At 32.2% G+C, this 21982-nt stretch overlaps 6 protein-coding genes across 11 annotated transcripts; 3 read left to right on the top strand and 3 right to left on the bottom strand.

Annotated features, from left to right (window-relative positions):
* Positions 1-14: 14 nt before the first annotated feature.
* Positions 15-4659, bottom strand: LOC140664386 (bifunctional 3'-phosphoadenosine 5'-phosphosulfate synthase-like). 5 transcript variants are annotated; one of them, XM_072889433.1, is made up of 8 exons: positions 4572-4659; positions 2961-3059; positions 2656-2832; positions 1766-2401; positions 1173-1607; positions 866-1072; positions 447-729; positions 15-299 (listed from the first exon to the last, which is right to left on the bottom strand). In XM_072889433.1, the coding sequence occupies exons 2-8, from the start codon at positions 3009-3011 to the stop codon at positions 178-180; spliced, it is 1911 nt and encodes a 636-aa protein (XP_072745534.1). In that variant the 5' UTR covers positions 3012-3059; positions 4572-4659; the 3' UTR covers positions 15-177. The 5 variants fall into 5 exon arrangements, with proteins under 5 accessions (XP_072745534.1, XP_072745531.1, XP_072745532.1 ...); XM_072889430.1 differs by having other exon boundaries at positions 2961-3194; positions 4418-4648; XM_072889431.1 differs by having other exon boundaries at positions 2961-3191; positions 4418-4648.
* Positions 4660-4713: 54 nt separating this feature from the next.
* Positions 4714-6561, top strand: LOC140664388 (uncharacterized). Of its 2 annotated transcripts, none has more exons than XM_072889435.1 (3): positions 4714-4850; positions 5223-5328; positions 5400-6561. In XM_072889435.1, exons 2-3 carry the CDS (start codon positions 5224-5226, stop codon positions 6234-6236), a joined length of 942 nt encoding a protein of 313 aa, XP_072745536.1. In that variant the 5' UTR covers positions 4714-4850; position 5223; the 3' UTR covers positions 6237-6561. The 2 variants fall into 2 exon arrangements, with proteins under 2 accessions (XP_072745536.1, XP_072745535.1); XM_072889434.1 differs by having other exon boundaries at positions 4716-5010.
* Positions 6562-8408: 1847 nt separating this feature from the next.
* Ssrp (structure specific recognition protein) lies at positions 8409-11739 on the top strand. The gene is made up of 4 exons (XM_072889490.1): positions 8409-8634; positions 9261-9758; positions 9849-10244; positions 10327-11739. Exons 1-4 carry the CDS (start codon positions 8584-8586, stop codon positions 11587-11589), a joined length of 2208 nt encoding a protein of 735 aa, XP_072745591.1. The 5' UTR covers positions 8409-8583; the 3' UTR covers positions 11590-11739.
* Positions 11740-12261: 522 nt separating this feature from the next.
* Positions 12262-13507, bottom strand: LOC140664421 (TP53-regulated inhibitor of apoptosis 1). Its single transcript, XM_072889498.1, has 3 exons — positions 13354-13507; positions 12890-13052; positions 12262-12510 (listed from the first exon to the last, which is right to left on the bottom strand). The coding sequence occupies exons 2-3, from the start codon at positions 13034-13036 to the stop codon at positions 12424-12426; spliced, it is 234 nt and encodes a 77-aa protein (XP_072745599.1). The 5' UTR covers positions 13037-13052; positions 13354-13507; the 3' UTR covers positions 12262-12423.
* Positions 13508-13677: 170 nt separating this feature from the next.
* Positions 13678-18318, top strand: LOC140664416 (testis-expressed protein 2). The gene is made up of 7 exons (XM_072889489.1): positions 13678-14005; positions 14138-15347; positions 15437-15811; positions 15957-16134; positions 16220-16701; positions 16905-16977; positions 17136-18318. The coding sequence occupies exons 1-7, from the start codon at positions 13957-13959 to the stop codon at positions 17463-17465; spliced, it is 2697 nt and encodes an 898-aa protein (XP_072745590.1). The 5' UTR covers positions 13678-13956; the 3' UTR covers positions 17466-18318.
* Positions 18319-19087: 769 nt separating this feature from the next.
* On the bottom strand, positions 19088-21591 carry Metrn (meteorin). The gene is made up of 3 exons (XM_072889496.1): positions 21459-21591; positions 20613-21180; positions 19088-20504 (listed from the first exon to the last, which is right to left on the bottom strand). Exons 1-3 carry the CDS (start codon positions 21551-21553, stop codon positions 20292-20294), a joined length of 876 nt encoding a protein of 291 aa, XP_072745597.1. The 5' UTR covers positions 21554-21591; the 3' UTR covers positions 19088-20291.
* Positions 21592-21982: the final 391 nt, after the last annotated feature.

Here is a 21982-nt window from a genome sequence, read left to right as displayed (position 1 = left end):
TTATCTCACTTTGCAATTCCATAGTCGTTTATCAATATATATCTGATACTTCATTAATTTAATTTAATTTTATTTATTATAAATTTATTCAAATATAATTCTCATATATATTATACATAATGTTATATGTATACGATATCAAAAAGTATCAGTTATATTATAGCATTTACAAAAATGTCAATTATTAATTTGCTTCTCGTCTCCATGTGTGTGCAGTGTTTGATAATATTTCGTGATAATTTTCCATGCTTTCGGCGCCATGAAACCTTCGGGAGGATCTTCACCATTTTTGGCCAAAGCTAACATGAAACAATAAGTATTTTTGTAAACTTTGTGGAGTTATGTATGTATGAAAAAAAAGTTATGTGAGATAATGAAAATAATATAAAAATTATTTGAGTTAATAGATAATCATATTGAAATGAAAAAAAGATACTTATATATACCGCGCATTTTGGTGCCGGAAATAAAAATAAAGTCTTGTTGTCGTTCAGTTTCGAAGAAAGACATTTTTTTCGTTTTTGTGTCGTAAGCGGCTACTCTAAAAGGGATAATTTCAAGATTCTGCAAGCCTGGCGCCATTGAAAGGACGCGCGCTCCATGAGTAGCGTCATAAAGATTACCGTCCGGTGTGACGGACTTATCAGGATGTGGCACGCCGGCGGGATCCCTGCCAACGATGTAAAAATTTGCTCCTGCGATCATACGAGCTTTGGCATGCCATTGCACCTAAAAAATGCAAATTATATAAAAAGCATTTTTTTAATATATTAACAAGTTTTACATATTTCAGAGGTATTATATGTAACAGAAATATTTTCTAACAAAATATTGAAAAAAAAAATATTCATATACATATACTGACTTCTGTAGGACCGGCATAACACATAGGACTCGGGAAAATAGCGAGAATAGTATCCTTATGCAAGATTCCTTCCTCGAGGACAGCCTGATGTTGTTGTATTCTAATCGGCAAAGGAACATCATCGTCTTTAGTCCATCCGCCTAAAGGATGTAAAAGGAGAACTGGTTTCTTGAAGCCACGCTCTTCGACAAGGTATCTTCTAGTGTCCTGAGATGCAACAAAATTATCTATGCAAAAGCGAACATTTCCGTTTGCACGGAGAGAACTTTGTTATTTTGTACAGAAAGAATCAACAGCGTCCACCAACCTGCATCAACAACGCATGTCCGTTGTGTATCGGATTTCGCAGTTGGAAAGCAAAAACCGCGTCGGCGCCAATCTCCTGACATCTGGTTTTGATCTCGTTAGGCGTTAGTCTATAATGATCTAGACCATCGTTCCATCTAATTCTTTCGAGCACTTCCAAGTCACCGCCGACCAACCAGTCGCCGGATTCCCGGATTATTCTGACGTACGGATGTCTAGGATCGTTTGTGCCGAATTGCCGACAGCAACGTTCTTCCTTGCGATGGTGATAAAATTCCGGATTGCGTAAGATTGCAAGATCCTTACTTTGGTATCTGAGAACGAGCGCACTCGCATCTAAGAAGCGTTCCTTGTCAGCGGTGCTTACGGCAAGAACAATGGGGATTGATTGATTGATTTGAACCCCGTTTTCATACAGACAGTTGAAATGCTGCGTCTGTATAAGAAAAAATGATAATTTGATTCGTGTATTCACCTTTCGTAATACTTGTTAATTTTAAATACACACGGAGTTTTTGAACTTGACAAAGATACTACGGTGCCTCTTGATAAGACATAGAGCTATTGTACAGAATAGGACAGGTTTGAACTTACTTGAAGATATTCGTTTTCTCTCATAAATCCTTTTAAAGGCGCCGCCCACCCTTCAGCGAGAACTTGTACCCATTGCATGTCTATCTCTCCGATTTCCAAGGCTGGAAGAATTTTTATTTCTTTCCGGATATTTTTTAATCTATCCTCTTTCACGAATAATTCCTGAAAAGGTTGCTTGGACTCGTCTAACTTTGGTATAACGTGTTTGCGCTGGAGAAAATCGATGACGAAATCGGTGGATTGTTGAACAGTGACGTTCTCCGTGTTGACAATGAGATCAGGTGTAATGGGTACATCATAATTTTGATCGATGCCGGTGAAACCTTTAATGATACCTTGGCGCGCCTTCTTATAAAGTCCCTTAACGTCACGGGACTCGCATACCTGGAGAGATGCCTCGACGAATATCTCGAAGAAGGGCAGATCGGCGTTTTTGTGAACTTCGCGTGCCATTTTTCGATCCGCTGCGAACGGCGATACGAAGCTGCAGAGGGTGATGATGCCAGCATCCGCAAAGAGTCTCGCGACTTCGGCAACGCGACGGACATTCTCCTCGCGATCCTCTTTGCTGAAGCCGAGATTACGATTCAGACCGGTGCGCATGTTGTCCCCGTCCAGGCTATACGCAGGAATTCCCTTTTGTTCGAAGAATGATTATTAAATTTTAATTATTGCAAACTAAAGCAGTCAAGTTGAATATAATATATAATTGAATAAAATAAATGTATATATATATATATATATATATATATGTATGTGATTACATAAGAAAACATAAGAAAAATGATCTCTATATATTTTGGAATTTTTTAAATAAATTATTAGTTGTTTTATATAAGAATATATAAGTTTTTTATAAGATTTATGAAGCAATTGTCTGGGAAATGTACTTGAGAAACGAGATATTCTTCAAGCTGAAAAGAAATGGAAGTCTTCCCGGCACCGGAAAGTCCTGTCATCCAAATTGTACATCCACGAAATCCTTGAACAGAACCGATTGCTTGTGCCCTTTTCGATCTGGACACATGATGAACTTGAGACGATACGTTAGTCGCTGTTGCCTGCGCCTGTGATTGAATTGTTATTTTTATTCATATTAATTTTTATTCTCCTCAACGAAGATTAATTTCAAGACCCATTGATGCATTATATGATACTTTTTTCATTGCAATAATTTTACTTTTTATTGTCTCACCTCTTTCGGGGAATCTGACATTTCCAAAATTGGCCGCGCAAAAATTCCCATCTTTTTCGATGATGCTTCGTTTATTTTTTTTTATTTATGCCTCTTTTTCTTTAAATAATTAATGAGTAGAAATTATTGATTATTTCTCTTCCCGTATGGCACTTAATGAATTAGCGTGGGACGGTACATTCGAAACGTAGGACGGACTGTAGAAAACTAATGTCTTGTACGAAACGCAAACTACTAGAAGCGAGAAAGTATGAAGAAAGTCACTTTCATTATACATTGACAGAAATCTTAAGCACACATATACGAGTCTGTTATGATGTAAAATGCGCGAGCGTTGAATTAACTGTACTTATATAGATACGACCAATTTAAAATCTCTCTCAATTAAATATTCTTTTTTTTTATTTAAAGGTTTCTATTAAGTAAATATGTGTATTGGCATTTTTGAACTGCAACCGCTTGACATTTAAATATATACATTTAAAAATAGATTTTCAACGCAAAAGAGAATTAAAAGAAATCTTTTATTATTTCTTCAACATATGGGAGTTGATAAATTGATTTTCCGTCATTTATAAAATAATTTTTAATCTCTTATATTACGTACACATAAAATTTATTTCATTATACACGCAATATACTTAACAAAAATTAAAATAATCAAAAATAAATATTTTTTATTATTTATCTGAAAAGAATTGTTTTATTCTTTGAAACTGTATTTTAAATCGAGAAAAATTGAGTTTATTATAAGAAAATTATTTTCTTTCTTTTATGTTTTCTCTTTATCAAGAATAATGTGTATATATAATATATGAAAATATTCCAAGAATAATATATAGAATATCTCTGAACTGGTGATACAAGCGTGAATAAGGACATGATTACATAAAAAAATTTTTATTTTTATTTTAAAAGTTGACATGAATAAATAACATTTTTTTATAGGCTTTGTTTTTTGGGAAAAAAAAGAAAAAGGAAAAACTACTTTGAACATTCGTCAGGTATATGCGTGCATATGTCTAGACTCAATAATTGAGCTCATAAATTTAATATAAGAAAGGCACAATAATATATTAAGTAGACGAGCAATATATTTTCAACAATTTTTGAGTTAATAAAATAAAGTTCTTTAAAAATAAACACACATCTCTTTGAATCTATTTTCTTAGTTTCCTTTTAATATTGACATTATATTATTGTTTACAAACACAAATGTATACTCAGATGAGAGTGTTCTTGACGTGTAATCAAAGTTGTCCTTCTTGAAAACGAAGGTCACTTGCACCAAACTCCGATTAGCTTATTAATCGTTGATTAAACTATATCTTTGTCTCTTTCAGATAAGTTCAAGAGAAAGAGAGAAACATATAAGTTAATCAACGTTGGTGCAAGTGGCCCGAAGTCGCGTATAAAAAAAGTTATTTTCGATTTATTATTTTTTTATTTAGACTCACCCTCTTTTCGCTTGTACCACTAGTTCGGAGATCAGAATCAAATCTTGTACATATATATAAATATATATTGATATCCATAACAATGCTGAATAAAAAAGAATCATGTACAGCTAATTAAATCTATACGCGCGAGATATATATGTTTCTGATTTACATTTTATTATGAATATGTGTAATAAAATGCACCAAGTACGATCGACAAGACACTGACTGACGATCCAAATAAATCTCGTCGGTAATCAAACTGTGTGATTTTACCAACAGAAAGAAAACGAGCTAAATAGTTCCAACTCATAAGTGATGGCGCTGATGTACGGAAAATGGCCGGTTGAAAGCATGCGTGAACATGTTTCGTTTGACATTTGCGATAATTCGTAACGAAGATCATTCTTGTTATTAAAATTTAAGAAAAAATCGATGACGCTAACAAATGGCAAGTGAAACGCACTTTTGATTACTCTCGCACATACTTTCTGATTTTGATCTTGCGACAGATATATTACATATATTTGTAATATATTTATGAAAAGTGATCACTCAGAAATACCGGCAATTTATTAGGTTATCGAGTAACTTTAAAAACACGTTTTAATGTAAGTAAACTGCAGAATCGTAGTACAGTACGTAATTGACTTTGCAAAACGTTCAAGGCATTTTATTAATCATATTTAATTAACTAAAATAGATATTAATTTTATTTCATGTTATAGCATAAGATTAATCGTGATGTCAACACTATTGTTTACATGCATCTCTCATCTATTTTATCATAAAATATTAATTAATAATTCGACGATTATTGCAGGATGATGAGATATTGCCCCCTCTGCATAAAGAATGGCCTAAAAAGAAAAATCAAGGCCTTTCAGATCAACTTTGAGGAAGCAGTATGGGCTTGTGAGGCAGAAAATGTACATATCAATTTTCTTCTAGTCTCGTATACTCTCTTTATCTTTTGCTTATAATTTTGTTTATATTTTAGTGCCCTTGGCCAATTAATCATGACGAAATAACGTTTTTTCAAAGAAACGCTCATACCTGTAATTGGAATGAAGAGCTATCTCCTCCGATTGGTATCCCTGAAGAAAGTATACCTATATCAACAGAATTGTTACTTTATACTCCACCTGTAACTCCTGGTGGAGAACTTTCCAAGGAATCAACTGATAATGCAAGCACTGAATGTTCACTCAATCCTTTATCAGAAAACAAACTTGATGAAACATTAGTTAAAAATAAAACTATTTATTCAAGTAAAGAACCTACAGGTTCTTTGCCAATATTAGACCTAAGCAAAGTAGAAAGTATTAATTTAACTGAAGAAAGAAGGGATAGTACAAACGAAGAAAATGCAAGTATTTGTAAAACATTGCCAAAAATTGTTAATATTCAGAAGACTCGATTCGATGTTACAATTTTAAATTCAAAAAGTAAGGAGCATTTTAATGAAACAATACACAAACGGACAGATGCAACTATAACAAACGAAAATATATTGGAAAATACATTATGCAAAGAGATTGATTTAGATACACAATGTAAAATAGGGAACAAGCAGAGTAAAAATAGCAAAGTACAATTAAATGATAAAATGAATGAGGCGAAGACAAGTTTAAATACAGAAATATTATCGGAGACTGACAAACGACTGTTTGATACAAATGATACAAATAACCTTAGTACAACAAATAATTCTCTATCGAATAACTCAGAGATTAATTCAAACATAGATGAAATAATAGAAAATATTTTAAGTACAAGAAATCAAACAACTGAAAATGTAGATAATGATTGGTTAAATTCACTTATTGGCTTATAACTTAGTTTATTATCATTTATTAATGATTAGTAAATAAAATATTAAGTTATATAAAAAAAGACTGAGATACATATATTCTATAGAGTGTAAATGGTATATCAAAATACAAATTAATTGACATAAGATTTTGAACTTTCATCATTTACAATAACAAAACATTTTGATGCAATATAAAAATCATAATAAAGTATTATTTGTTGTAAAAAAATGCAGTTTCATGCTATGCTTATATGGTTTAATCCATCTCTCGATATATGATGAAAAAACTGTTAAATTTAATATATTTACAATGAAATACTTAAAATTACAGACGGCGGAAAAAGAAAGAAAAATCTTTTATAAAATGATATTAAGAGATTTAACAATGTATAATGTATAAAAATATACGATGTATATACAAATTTAATAAATGATAAATTCAATAAATTGCATTTAACACAAATTTGTCAATTATTTCATAATTTACTTAGGCACAAGCATGAATCCTGCCTGATTTATGCAGAGACTGTAATACCGATAACACTATGCATAATAATTTCAATACTTTTGTAAAAAAATATTTTAATATAATAACATATTGATATATATATATATATATATATATATATATATATATATATATAATATTGTAATTAAATTTACCTATGAATATCATAATAGTATTATTAAAATATTTTTTATAAAATTAAAATTAGTATACATATGTATACGTGCATATAAAAAATATATTATTCTTGCAAAAAGGAAAGAGAGAGAGAGAGAAAGAAATAAATAATATATAACTTTACTTTTTTTTAACAAACTGGATTTATTTGAGAGTAAAATTTATATAGATAATGGGATTTATTTTTTTCAATATTTATTTAAATAAATCTAATATTAATAAATATTTTTTGTAAATATATTTTATAAATACAAAAGAAACATTAAAAATTATAAATATATACATTATAAATCTCGTCACACATATAACAATGTTTAAAAAAAAATAAAAAAATAAAAGTAGTTTTTCAAATATACGTGGAAAGTGTAAAACAAAATTTTTTCATAAGATTAAATTTATGAAAAAATTAATTTTAAAGATCTGAAAAGTCGAGCCTCGACAACAATTTCGTAATCGAAATCAAGATATTATTATATGATTGTAAACGTCAAAACACGATCGCGATCACGATTACGAAATAAAGCCGAACAAAAGGCGAATGTAACCATAATAGCGCACTATATGTCATCATATAGTCGAATGCTATGTTATTGTCTTATTTATGTATTTCGCAATCTTTTTAGATGTATTTTAACATATTAAGTTTTATCGCGTAGTATTATTATCGTATGTATCGTCGTGGGAAACATTTACAGCGCGCTCGACCTCCAAGTAACCGAACGCGAAACGCGAGACACACGTGCCGGCGCCGGCACCGGAATGTAAACACGTATCATATGTGCACACTATCCCCGCCGGACTCGGATTGAATGACTCACAGCTGTCACCTGTCACCTAACCTAACCTGTCACCTGTCGCGGCTCGCGGCGCGCGGCGCTTTTCCCTCTCTTACTGCGCATGACGTCAAGAAGAAGGGGGACTATGCTCTCTCTCTCTCTCTCTCTCTCTCTCTCTCTCTCTCTCTCTCTCTCTCTCTCTTTCCTCGCGCCAAAATAGTAACAAATACTTTTTTTAAGATATGTATAATCATAAAGTGATTCTAAAATACATTAAATTTTTTAACTAAAATGATATTATCATTCGATACATTTAACTTGCTTTAAAGCGTGTGCGATTATTAAATATAATGCGTAAAGTACTTTAATATTATTATATACTATAATATATAATATATACATTATAAATACGTAAATTTATATACATATATAAACTATATGTAATAATAAGTACATACATCTATTGTTATCCATGTAAAATAAAAATGAAAAAAGATTACGCGTAGTTAAAATAATATATGTAATATAATATAATATGTAATGTAATATATTAATAAATTCATATTTTCATATATTTTTCAAATCCACCAATTGTGATCTAGCACGGACATGAACCAATCGCTCATTTTATCTCATGGTTTCTCTCTGGTATAAGCTCTGGTACAATTTGATACTTTTTTATCATTACAAAATATTTTTGTACGTTGGTAATACTGATTACGAATTATGAGGTTAGAAGTTTTCAATCTTCATGCAATTTCAATGCTGGTGGACGCATAACCTGTCTTATCTTTATACGCTTTATACGTTTACTGTTCGAAGATTGATTTATAATCTGGAAGACTATAATTATATTGTTAAGTAAAAATTAGATAATTTTTTTTTAAAAGAAAAGCAAGAAAAAGACATGGATTTTCTGGAATATCCGGACATTTTTGCCGAGGTTAAGGGTGCTATGGTAAGAACTATTTGATTGCATATATTGCATATATTTGCGTATAATAGATTTTTATGTTATTAAATAAAATATTTTTTATAATCCTAATTTATTTGATATGATTAAAAAGCATTATTACATTATAGAAGTTAGAGTATATACATTATAAAAGTTCTGATCAAACATCTGATAAGTTATATAACAAAAAAAATAATTTTGATATTGCCAAAAAAAAGAAAAAATTATCAGCATAAATTTAATAATGATTAAACAGAACAATTTCATCGGCTAAAAAAATATAATGAAAACTATGCTCTTTTATAACTTGTACGATTTAAATAATCATAACTTTATATATATATATATATGCATATAAGTTATATATATATATATAATGTATATATAATAATTAAAAAATGATAAGTTTTTATTTTATTACATAAAATTCATTATATTTAACATGGATGATTATTGATAATTCTGATCTTTTAAGTTTGTTGAGAATATGCAAATCGTTATTTTAGTAATTATTTTATATAATTAATTTATCTATATAATTAAAAATAAATTTTTTAAATATACTAATAATTAAAATTATTTTAATAACTAAACGATTATATAATGAATGAATTATTTTGTATTATCAGACACCAGGCAGATTGAAGTTGACTGACCAACATTTGATCTTCAAGAATCAGAAAACTGGTAAAGTAGAACAGATTTCTGCTTCTGATATGGAGATGGTAAATTATCAAAAATTTATTGGAACCTGGGGCTTGCGTATTTTTTTAAAAAATGGTACTTTGCATCGTTTCAAAGGCTTCAAAGAAGCTGATCAGGAAAAGCTTGCCAAGTTCTTTTCCGTCAATTATAAGAAAGATATGTTGGAAAAAGAACTGAGTTTAAAAGGTTGGAATTGGGGTACTGCAAAGTTTATGGGATCCATTCTGAGTTTTGATGTTGGGCATCACACTGCTTTTGAAATACCTCTGTACGACGTGTCACAATGTAATACAGGGAAAAATGAAGTGACTTTAGAGTTCCATCAGAATGACGATGCTCCAGTCAGTCTGATGGAGATGAGATTTCATATTCCTGTCAGTGATAGCGCAGACCAAGACCCTGTCGAAGCATTCCATCAACAGGTGAGAGAAGAGTTATTTATTTATTAAATAAGGAACAAATACTCATATACTTGAAATTCAGTAAAAAAAATTATTTATTATCCCTAATAGGTGATGGATAAGGCATCTGTAATTAGTGTGAGTGGCGACGCGATTGCTATATTTAGGGAGATTCATTGTCTAACCCCACGTGGTCGTTACGACATCAAAATCTTCCAGTCCTTCTTTCAATTGCACGGCAAAACTTTTGACTATAAAATTCCCATGTCAACTGTCCTGAGACTTTTTCTACTACCACACAAGGATAGTCGGCAAACGTTCTTTGTCGTGAGTCTGGATCCTCCTATAAAACAGGGTCAAACGCGATATCATTATTTGGTTCTCCTGTTCAACCAAGAGGAGGAAACCTCTATTGAGCTTCCATTCACTGAAAAGGAGCTAAAGGAAAAATATGAAGACAAACTACCGAAGGAATTAACAGGACCGACATACGAAGTACTTGGCAAGGTTAATAAAATAAGAGATTAAAATCATTTTTTTTCTAATATTTACATCTTTATTATAACGCTATGTTATTTGTTTCGCTTAGGTGATGAAAGTAATTATTAACCGAAAAATAACCGGACCTGGACACTTCTTGGGTCATACGAAGACACCCGCGATTGGCTGTTCTTTCAAGGCCGCGGCAGGATATCTATATCCGCTGGAGCGAGGTTTCATCTACGTGCACAAACCGCCGATACACATTCGTTTTGAGGAGATAGCTTCGGTAAATTTTGCACGCGGCGGTGGTTCAACCAGATCTTTTGACTTCGAGATCGAACTTACGAGTGGTGTAGTTCACACTTTTAGCAGCATCGAGAAAGAAGAGTATGGTAAATTGTTCGATTTCATCACGTCGAAAAAACTTCGTGTCAAGAATCGCGGCAAGAGTGACAAACCTAAATACGACGAGGACTTTGGTGACAGCGATCAAGAAGATGAACCTGATGCTTACTTGGCGCGAGTTAAAGCAGAGGCGCAGGAGCGAGACGGCGAAGCAAACCAAGATTCCGAGGAAGGCTCGACGGATGAGGACTTCAATCCGAATCAAGACGTGAGTGATGTTGCCGAGGAATATGACAGCAATCCCAATAGTTCCGACAGCGACGAAGACTCGGATGCGTCTGCAGCTAGTCATAAGAAGGAGAAGAAAGAGAAAAAAGAAAAGAAACCTAAATCGGCAAAGACAATATCAGAAAAGCCACGCAAGCAGAGAAAACCGAAAAAGGAAAAGGATGCAAATAAACCGAAAAGACCTCCAACGGCGTTCATGTTATGGCTTAATAGTACACGTGAAAGCATCAAGGCGGATAATCCGGGAATAAATGTGACAGAAATCGCAAAGAAAGGAGGTGAAATGTGGCGAGAGCTCAAGGATAAATCAGAATGGGAAGCGAAGGCAGCTAAAGCTAAAAAAGAATATGCCGCATCGATGAAGGAATACGAAGCGAGCGGAGGCGGTAAATCTAAAGAAAAGAAAGAAAAAACGGAAAAGAAGAAGAAGGAAACGAAGAAAGACTCGCCCAGCAAAATGATGAGTGGCTCGTCTTTCAAAAGCAAAGAATATATTAGCGATGATGATAGTAGTAGCGACGAGAGTAAAAAGTCCGAAAAGAAGAGTTCCGACAATGAAAGCGGTAAAGAGGGAAAAGAGAAAAATAAAAAAAGTGAGAAACGACTTATGGAAGATACTGGAAAAAAGGCAGTAAAGAAGAAGAAACAAAATCAGTCAGATGAAGAAAGCGACGCGGAAGAGCCCATAGAAAGTACTCCATCTTCATCTGATGCGGAATCTAAAAATAGTGATTAATAAATGTTAGAGTATTCAAAATCAATATTTTCCCTTATCTGTTTAGATGTACTACTTATTTATTTACCGATTTAAAGATTTGTATCGTTAAAAATTTTCAACAAGAGTAACTGTTTTTACAAGATGAGAATTTAACTGGATTAGTATTATATATAGAGTATCCAATATTTTAGCTATAAAGTAAAATATTAATAAAATCTGAATGGAAACAAACGATTTATTACTAATTTTTTTTACATTTTTGTTCTTTCTCAAACAAATGTGCTTTTCTTCATTAATGAAAAAATTATGTAAAGGAATTATTCTTTTTCTATATGAGAATTTGTAAGGTTATTTCCATATTATTTACTAATATATAAAAATAATTTACTTTTACGAATTAAAATTGTTCCTTTATACAATTTTCTCTCTGTACAGCCTAAGAGTTAAGAATTTAATAAGACATTTGCACAGGTTAAATAAATAATTAAATTTACTACATAGCACTATGTAATTTTTCATGGAATATATATTTTAATGTTAACAATGAAAAAAAAAAACTGAAACATTTGATTTAGAATTCTGCCAATTATTTGACAGCATATACACACATATATATATATATATATATATATATATATATATATATATATATATATATATATAACATTATAATTATCGAACATTAATTATATATATTTCAAACAGATGGTATGGTTTAATTAAGTGCTAATCAGTGTTTCATAATGAAAAATAGAAATGACATTTCAAATATTTGTATTTGTATTGTAAAAAATTTTTAAAGGAGCTACATAAGACCTAACATTAAATACATAACATGTGCACATTTTTTTGTCAACTATGTGGCTTTTTTTCCCTTTCAGTTTCTAAATAATTTGTCTCCATCTCTTTGAATTCAATGTGTTGCTCTTTCATGGCCTTCTAAAACATGAGAAAACACAAAATTATTGTACAATTGCTGTCTTATACTGTACTTATAATTTTAACGGATTTTTTTTTTTCAAACATTTAGCAGTTTACACAAGAATCTGATCTGTGAGAAGGGAGACTCTTAAAACTTACCGCTACGCAATCTTTATAGACTTTAAGCAAGGAGGCACATACTGAATCATTGGTATCGCCTTTTAAAAACTTTTCAGAGAACCAACTATTGAAACAGGCGTCGTATTTCTGTTTTAATTCACTGCAATGCTCCATGTTGCACTCTTGCTTCCCTCTTGTCTCCCTCTCTCAGTTTCATGCGTTACACGCTTGTAGACTTCCTAAAGGTACAAGCAAGATACAATCTTGTTCTAATTACCTTGACACACTGCTGATATGTTTTGAATAAATGCGAGCATGTGCTGTCACTCGTGTCACCTTTCAAGAATTTCTCAGAAAACCACGTGTGGAAACAAGAATCATACTGTTGTTTCAGTTCATTGCACGATTCGCCTATGCTATTCATGAATAAGTACACTGCCCTGAAATCAATTTTTGCATCAGGTCAAATTTATGAATTTTCAAATTAAAAAGTAAGAACGCGTAATCTTATAGGGATTAAGGCCTGATTGTATCAACATTATTTTGGCTTTAAACGAGACTTAAATATATGTCTCTCTTTATTCATTTAGAAAGAAAAATAAAGATAGACACATGTTTAAGTCTCGCTTAAATTCAAAATAATGTTGATGCAATTGGGCCTAAGATTTGCAAACGTAGGACGGTTCCTAATATTAATGAAAATTTGAAAAATTCTGAGATGTTAAATTCTGCAATACTTACTTGCAGCGGCGAAATCTTCTGCGAAGATACTTGAATTTGATGGACAAAAAAATTGTGTCGAATAATCACTTGGATTTACGCCGGTTACAATAAGCGGCGTGACAATTTTTTTTCCTTTGCGATTCGATCCAGGTTATCGAACGAAATAGGGTATGTAATTGATTCTTGATGTAAAGATGCCTTATGGAGAATTCACATATTCACTATCCGACCAGCCAATCCGGTAAGTTTGTCGTATACAACGTCGTTGCCTTTGACCTTGTTTCGTTGCGTATTGGTTTTGAAGCTAAAGCGCGAAGCGAAAACGCATGTACGAGAATATCGGGAGAGGGAGATGTCAGATCAGATATGTCAGGTGTCGAACTGCACATCATCGTTATTAATTATTATTATTAATTGCTGTTTCATCAGCGTGACAGTGCTCGATGTATCATAATGCAAACTTCCGTTATTTAATATGATATTACCACCCGAGCGGAGGACATTGTCGTATTGTGAAATGAACATGTTCAAGGTTTTATAATTTCTCTAGATTACAGAACACACTTAATTCAATGTTGATAAGATCTTGATACGATAGCTGTTGGCTTTAATCGTGCAGCGATGAGTAGCAAACATAGTCCAGGAAAAATTACACTGGGGATGATAAAAGGTGGGTTGGAAAAATGGATATGTTGACAATTCGAGCTTAATGTTTGTTACAAATATTAAGGTTCAATGTATAATGTAATTTAAAAAAATTTTTTATTATCTGTTCGACTGACCTTGTACTTTTTCTTTAAAGGCAAACCAATTGCCACATCCGTACCAGTGATTCATTATCGAGCTAATGACGATGAACTGGAAGAACTATATCCAAGCTCCTCCGATGAGGAGAAACGTGTTACTCCAGAGTCAGACAAAAGGAGGCTTCCATCAAGCCCCTCCAAAGGCAGCGATAATGGTCAAGGATTAGAGAATGGATCAGAGAGACGTTCCATTGACGATGTCTCTGAGGGTACTCCTCCACCTTCAGATCCATGGAAGGTGTTGTCCGAAATCAAACGGAATATTACAAAGACATTTGAAGAGAAACTTTCTGAGATTAAAAGTGATAAGAAGAAGAGAAGACTTAACAAAGATAATTCTAGTATTAGCGATTCGGAGGATCCAGGAGATGCCACGCCAATCGACGAGAATGTCAATGAAAGGCAAGAAAAGGAAACAGGTTTATCCGCTGCTCGCAATAAAAGTACTGCCGCGAGATTCGTGGGTTTTTCACAGGTGAAAACTGGTTTGAAAACCAAAAATTCCCAGGATGAAAGTGTAGAGAGTGGTGTAGAAGCTGCTGAATTTTCCGAATCTACTCCTGAACAGTCTCTTTTTGAATCACAAGATTATTTTAGCACTGAGGATAAAAAAACTGATGTTATGTGTCGTCATAATCTCTTTAGCCAACCAGATGGATCTATGCAGAAAGAAGAAATAAAATTTAGCACTTTACTTTCTCGTATGAAGGATCATATATTTCAGCAGTTAACAAAGCAGTTAGCTGCACTGTTTATCCTTGTGTTTGCCTTTTGCTTCATAATTCCACTACCTCCACACTTGGTCGGTTTCGCTATAGGAGTCTTTGCCACAGTAATAATACATAAATTAGTGCAAAGAATCAAGGAAATTTTAGCAGCACCTTTAAATAAAGAACCTACACACGTGGTAGTTCCTGTACTGGAAATACCGGCAGTGGAGGAGCATGCAGTTCAAGAGAGATATGAAGGATGGGTGAACGAGTTGCCATATAGCTATGATCCCTGTAACTATCATGTAGCACGTACAAAGTCAGTTTTCTTCAGTCTGGAGGGTGGAATGTTGCGCGTTATGGAGACTAGAATGAAAGTACCAAAGAGAGCAGTGTGGGATGAGCCTAAACGAAAATTTAAATTTATTAGAAAACGCGTGTATAATCTCAATGGTGCTAAGATAGAATTATTACCAAAAGGACTTATTCGAAGAAGGTAATTAATCATATATTATAATTATTTGAAATTTTATTATAAATTCTTTATATATATACATAGAATAAAAATATTTTTTTCATACACAGGAGATGGAGTAAAAAATATCCAATTTGTATTACAATGGATCCAGGAGCGCTAATAGAGATTATAAACGACTGCACCGATCTTGGAAAGGAGTCCTTTGAAGATGAGAAGAAAATTGTTCAGGTGACAGGAACTAATCAGGAAGACGAGGAAAATACCTTGGGCGAGGAGACAAAAAGTGAGGACGAAGACTCGAGGTTTGAATTTCTTAAAGATAATGAGGAAGATGAATTAAAAATAGATGAAGATGAAGATGATGATGATCTTTCACAATCCAAGTCGTTAAGAAGTATTTACGAAGATTGTCGCGACAACGAAGAAGTCACTAAATGTAGGCTTTATGTCTTTGCACGTGCCGACCGAGAGAAGGAAGATTGGTAATATTTCTTTACAACAAAATATCTTTTAAATAAATAAAAATAATTAAGAAAAGCTCTAATTAAATTTCTCAATTCTTGAAGTATGTTTTAGAGTTTCTCTCTCCCTTTAATTATCAAATTTTAATTTAGAATAATCTTTTAGGTTTCGAAGATTGATATCAGCAGCATCTCTTTCGAGAAAACGACATTCAACTTGTTCCATAAACGATTGCGCATCTTGCGCAAATGTGCCAACCTCAGTGCCGGATGTGGTAGAAGCAAAGTTGCTCGATACATCTCCTGAAATCACCTATAATACTTACATGAGCAAGTACCTGAACGTAAGTAGTGCAGAAATCAAATTAACTCTTAATAAAATTATTTTAATGCTGTATGCTGAAATCAAGTGAATCGATTATCTTTTAGGTGGATCCTGAGGGTTCTCCAAAGGAAGATGATGTTCTCTGGGTAAACTGTCTCCTGGAAAGATTACTATTCGATATGCACAGTTGTCCAGAGACCATTAATCTTGTTCAAGACAAAATACAACGCAAATTGTCTAATATAAAACTTCCATATTTTATGGAAAGCCTTCTTGTAACAGAAATAGTAGTCGGACAGAACGCTCCGACAATTCATAAAATTAGTAAGCCAGTACTCGATGAACGCGGATTTTGGCTTGATATGAATATTACTTATAAGGGTTGCGTAACAATGACTGTAGAGACAAAACTGAATTTAATGAAACTGACGCGTGCGAGTAGTGTTTCCGGTGAGATCAACGATGAGAAATCTATCTCTACTAGATCACCGATATTCGACAGCGATGTAGAAGATAGTCCAGAAACGTCCACAGAAGATGAAGATGTTGGAAATATCGCATCGTATGTCACATCCAAAGACGCCACGTAAGTGAATTAATTAAATCATGAGTCTTAATTTGTACTTACTTTTCGTCTCTGTTTAGTCATATACATAACTAGTAATATTTAAAGTTTTGACAAAATATGCTCTTTAATGAAGTTTTCATTTAACATTCTATAAAAATTTTTCGTAAAGAAATCCATGATTCATAAACTATATAATAATATTAGATTTTTACATATTACAGACCAATCCAATCTTCTGGCAAGAAATTTCTTAGTATGGTCGATAAATTAGCAGCCAACAAATATTTCCGACATGTAAGCGATTTTTAATATTTAAATTTAATTGATAAATTTGTTACTTTATTAACAATTATAATATTATAATTATAATAAATTATATTAATTATTTTTTATAATTATAAAAATAAATGATAAAGCTAATTATAATTCATGCTAATTATCTGACTTTTTAGGCTACTGAGTTATCCTATATACGAAGAGCGATGGAGGGTGTTTCCAATACAGAGATCCGTTTCATGGTTAACATTTCGGGCATTGAAGGTTGTCTCCTGGTCAACATTCCCCCACCACCCTCTGATCGACTTTGGTATGGTTTCAAGCCCGTGCCCAAAATCACCCTTACTGTGCAGCCAACCCTTGGGGAAAGGACTGTCAACATTGTATATGTGACCAAATGGATTGAGAACAAGCTGCTCAGGGAATTCGAAAAATTAGTAGTTCTACCAAATATGGACGATTTGGTTTTGCCACTCTGTCCAAATTATCCCTTTGTCGTAACGTAGACAGATTTTCAATCAAAATAGTTTCCTATCTTTACATTACATTTTTTTGTATATGATTTATAAACATCGTTGATTTTTTGTTCATCGATACGACAATTCATCGAAGTTTGTAAGTAGAAATCTACTAGTATGAAAAAATTAGATTTTCAGATGAAAATGATATAGCTTTGGAACTATATTTTTACAAGATTTTTTAGTATTATCATTATGTTATTTTTCTCGCAAAAAAATTATTTTTTATTAAGCAGTATTTACAAGAAAGTGAGAAAAATGCTTGTGATATATCATTAGTAATGTTATCTTTATATTTATAAAATTTAATGAAAAAAGAGGCGGGAGAGAAAAAATTCATTATGAGGGAACATTATTTTTATTTATATATTAAAATAAGTATGTAAAAAAAAAGCTGATGAAAGCTAAAGTGAACTGAAGAGAGAGATGCATGGGAAAGCAAGACAGTTTAATCAATGTTTAGTTAAGTATGATACTCGCTGCAGACTGTTTAATTGTATAATTATAAATATCACAAAACTGACGCGCGCCATATCCTAGGTGAAAAAGACTTCTCATCTCAATGTCTATGTGATTATATAATTAGTCATTTAACGCAGGCAACTGATGAAAAATATTTTGAAATTATTGTTAATATATTGTAAACTTTACAATGTAAAGTAATCGAGTTACAGTGAAATTAAATTGGTCAGTGTGATTGAATAAAATAGGCAAAATTATTTAAAAATTATATATAAAACTATATATGAAACGAGATACAAACACTCACGTCGCGATAGAACTTTTTGCGTCTTGATAATTAAGTCTCGTAATATACTCGAGCAAATATAGTCGGCAGAGGTATGTGTAAAAGAAAAAAAAGAAGAAAGTACTGTGTGTTATATATCGCTTATCAAAATCGACCGCACTGATTTTAAGTGCGGCTTAAAAAAATAATTTTGTATATACGACTGTTGACACAGAATCGTAAAATTTATCAGATTACAACAAATAAACCTGCAAATTTTATTTTTCTGTTGTAAAGGAAATTATATTCATGGCTTTTTGACAGAAAAGTTTACTCTCCTCCGTCTCTGATTGATAGACTAAGTAAATTATACTACTAATTCAACGACATTAAAAGAAAGCAAAATGTACATATGTGAATGTGTTAATTGAATACACGGTTCACATTTACTAGCCAGTTTGATCTATGAGCTGTTATTTTGTTTGATACTATACAATTATATGTGTGTGAACGTTTGTGTATTTGCGTGTCTCTCAGGGAGATTATAAAATAAATCCTGGAGTCACAATGTGATTTTATTTTATGATAAAAGCTATAAGATATTCTTAAAAGTAAAAAAAAACTTTTTTATCACATATATATAAAACAAATTATATTTAAAAAAGTCATTTTCATATGTTTAAACATAAAATTAATGCAATAAAGCAAATATATTTTGTAAAGATTTTTTAAACGATATTTTTCGTTTAAAACTTATACCATTGTTGAGCTCACATTGTGGGTCCAGAGTTAAATCACAGAGTTATATTGTAACAGTTTTTGCAAAAATAAATTATTGTACATTATTAGCTGTTCCTTAGAAAGTTTTTTAAAAATAAGTATCTTTTTTCTTAAAAAATTAATATTTTTTATTATTATATAGATCATAACACTCTAGATACAACTTTTCTTTCTTTCTCTTTAGCTCTTATTTTTTAAATGATCTCTGACGAACTCTCGACCGGCTGTCTTTATTATATACACAATACACTTGAAAAATATTAAAAAGTACATATGGAAAGAAGAATACAGTTTCTCTTTATTTTTCCAAATATATTTTCTTTATTTATCGCACATATCTTCTACTATACTGATAAGAATAGTTAATATAATATAAAAATTTATAAAAATTGTTTACTAAATCTGTACAAATGTTATAGCTCTATTAATAAACAAATTATACTTGATTTTCTAACGGGAGTCGACGAACTCGTCTACATAAAATTTCTAGGTATATAGAGTATCTTGATCTCATTGCGCACTTTTTTTTTTACCAATAGGTACTAAATTTTATTCCCATATTAATTCCAAGAGCTAAGATATTGATAATTAAATTATAAGAGGTTTAAGAGGTTAAAAAAAGTTAAATGTTGAGGAAATATAAATAGATAAATAGATAAATGGATAAAATTCATTTCAACATGATCTCACAAATCTTATTTCAATAGTTTAATTTACACTGATTTACTTTAATGCACTATGTACTACTGACTAATCATAACCATTCCAGTCTTTAAAAGAAATGTCTATAATTAACCAGTATATTTGATACACGTATCAAATAATCAATGTAAACCAATCATATGATAACTATAATATGTAAAAATCAAATATATTATTCAAAATGAGAGTTATAAGAGGGGTACAAAGTCAACGAAAGATTTAAACGAATTTTTTGTTTTAAAAGAAAGTACACAATTTCTGAGCTATTTTGTATATAATAATTCTTTTGCTCTCTAGAACAAATATTAGAGCAAATGTGTTTTCTATTTTTTCGTGCACGTATCTCTACGTTTTTCTTAATGCAACAAATAATATCACAGTTTGGAGATCAACAGTCTGACAGTTGCATGCTACGTACACCAAGAATGACGTTCCTTATGTATACAATACTCTTGTATATGGCTAAATTGGCAGTTTTTTAACGTGGCATTACTACCACAATGTGTATAGATTTCCAGTTTCGCAACAATAGATACGTATTTCGAACTTGTCGTTTAACGTACAGATCTTTACAGCTTTCTGAAGAAACTTTTAAATCGTATTGGCTAGCTGTTGAGGACGCAGGGCGCCGTGTCCATCTCCTGTACAATCTGTTCCCATGTCTCCAGCCTAGGCGCGCAAACCAAAATGAGGTCACCGAGACGTCGCTTGGCCATTATCACGAATTCGCCAGGGCCGTGTCGTGCATCACATACCATTGCTACTCTCACGCGTATGCTTCTCTTAGAAGAGACTGTTATATCGATGTTCTCGTTATTCTGTAATATACATCATATTTTATAATTTAGTTTGATTATATATATTATGAAAATTTGAAAGATCTAAAAACTAATGTTATTTTTATATTTTGTCTGATAAAGCATTACCTCAGCTTCCTGAACTTGGCGTAGAATTTTATTGACCCTGAGCACCAATTCGGCAGTGTCTAGTTTAAAGTTTTGCTCGACGGCAGTGACAATGCCTGTAGCAACCAAGTCACTCTGACAATAAGCATTAGCAAGTTCTTCCATGGAACATGGTCTGCATTCCTCTTCTTCGTCTGGAGCATGCAATACACTCCCTTTTGGTGAGTTTGAGTCCAGATCGTACTGTAGTTTAACCTTGGTACTTTTAAAGGAATAATCTTCCGCCTCCATGTAGAGTGCGGCCACGTGTTCCCGCGAGCGAAAGCATCGATGTGAATTCTCGTGTTTGCCATCGGATGGAGAATAGATCAGCCTCAATTTGCGGCCAGTTTCTAGAAATACTCGTGCAGGTCCAGAGATCTTAACACATGTACGAAAACCCAAATTGCTGATGTTGACAGGAATGTTTCCCCTAGTCGATGGGAAAGAGAGAACCACTCTCAGAGCACCATGAGGATAACGCCAAAATACAGTTCCTCGAGCACAGCGTAGATACACTGGTCGAACACCACCGCTTTCTCCTCCTCCACTACATAAAAAAAAAAATATAGATATTTTAGTGACACATTGTTACAAATATATCAAGATTATAACAATAATATTAAGCTATAAACACATTAATATTAATATATAAAGAAGTTGAAGTATACTAAAATTTTTTCTATAGAATATTAATGAGTAAAAAAAATTATAAAAACTATATATTTCTAATCTGCAGCCAGAGATCTAAATGACATCAATTATATAATGCTAGACTTATGAAAATTAAATTGTAAAAAGAGTATTGTGACAATTAAAGGCACTAACCTTCCAGACCAGTCGCATTGGTCCACAATTGTATGTTCGTAGGCGAATACACTGACGAAAATCAGGCTAATAGCAACAATTATCACGCGTAACATTTTCAATATATACACATATATATTTAACAATCGGTATAAACGTGTCACATGTTTAATGTCACAAGAACGCAGAATTTGGATATCGCGATAGAATGCTTTTTTTTTTCTCTCGAGTTAAGTACTCAGGGAATAATCCTTTTACTGGTTTCTAGAATATCTTAAGAACATATCATCATCATTTAAGGTGCAAAAAATTTCAGCTGGATCGGAATTCATTGAGTAAACACACTCATGACGAGTATTTCGACACCATCTTTCCAGATGGTTGCTGGACGAACAACTTTGCGAGTTACGACACTTGGAACAAAAATTTCGATTTTCTTGCAAAAAAAACGTAAAGTCCACGAGAAGGATAAGACGATACGGTACCACGTACGGCAGTCCCAAATACATATACAAAAAGCGTAAACATAATCACACGATCGTCCT

This window comes from Anoplolepis gracilipes, chromosome 4 (assembly GCF_047496725.1).
Source record: "Anoplolepis gracilipes chromosome 4, ASM4749672v1, whole genome shotgun sequence".
NCBI lineage: Eukaryota > Metazoa > Arthropoda > Insecta > Hymenoptera > Formicidae > Anoplolepis > Anoplolepis gracilipes.
Note: the sequence above shows the minus strand (reverse complement) of the source record. Positions and strands in the feature narration are given on the sequence as shown.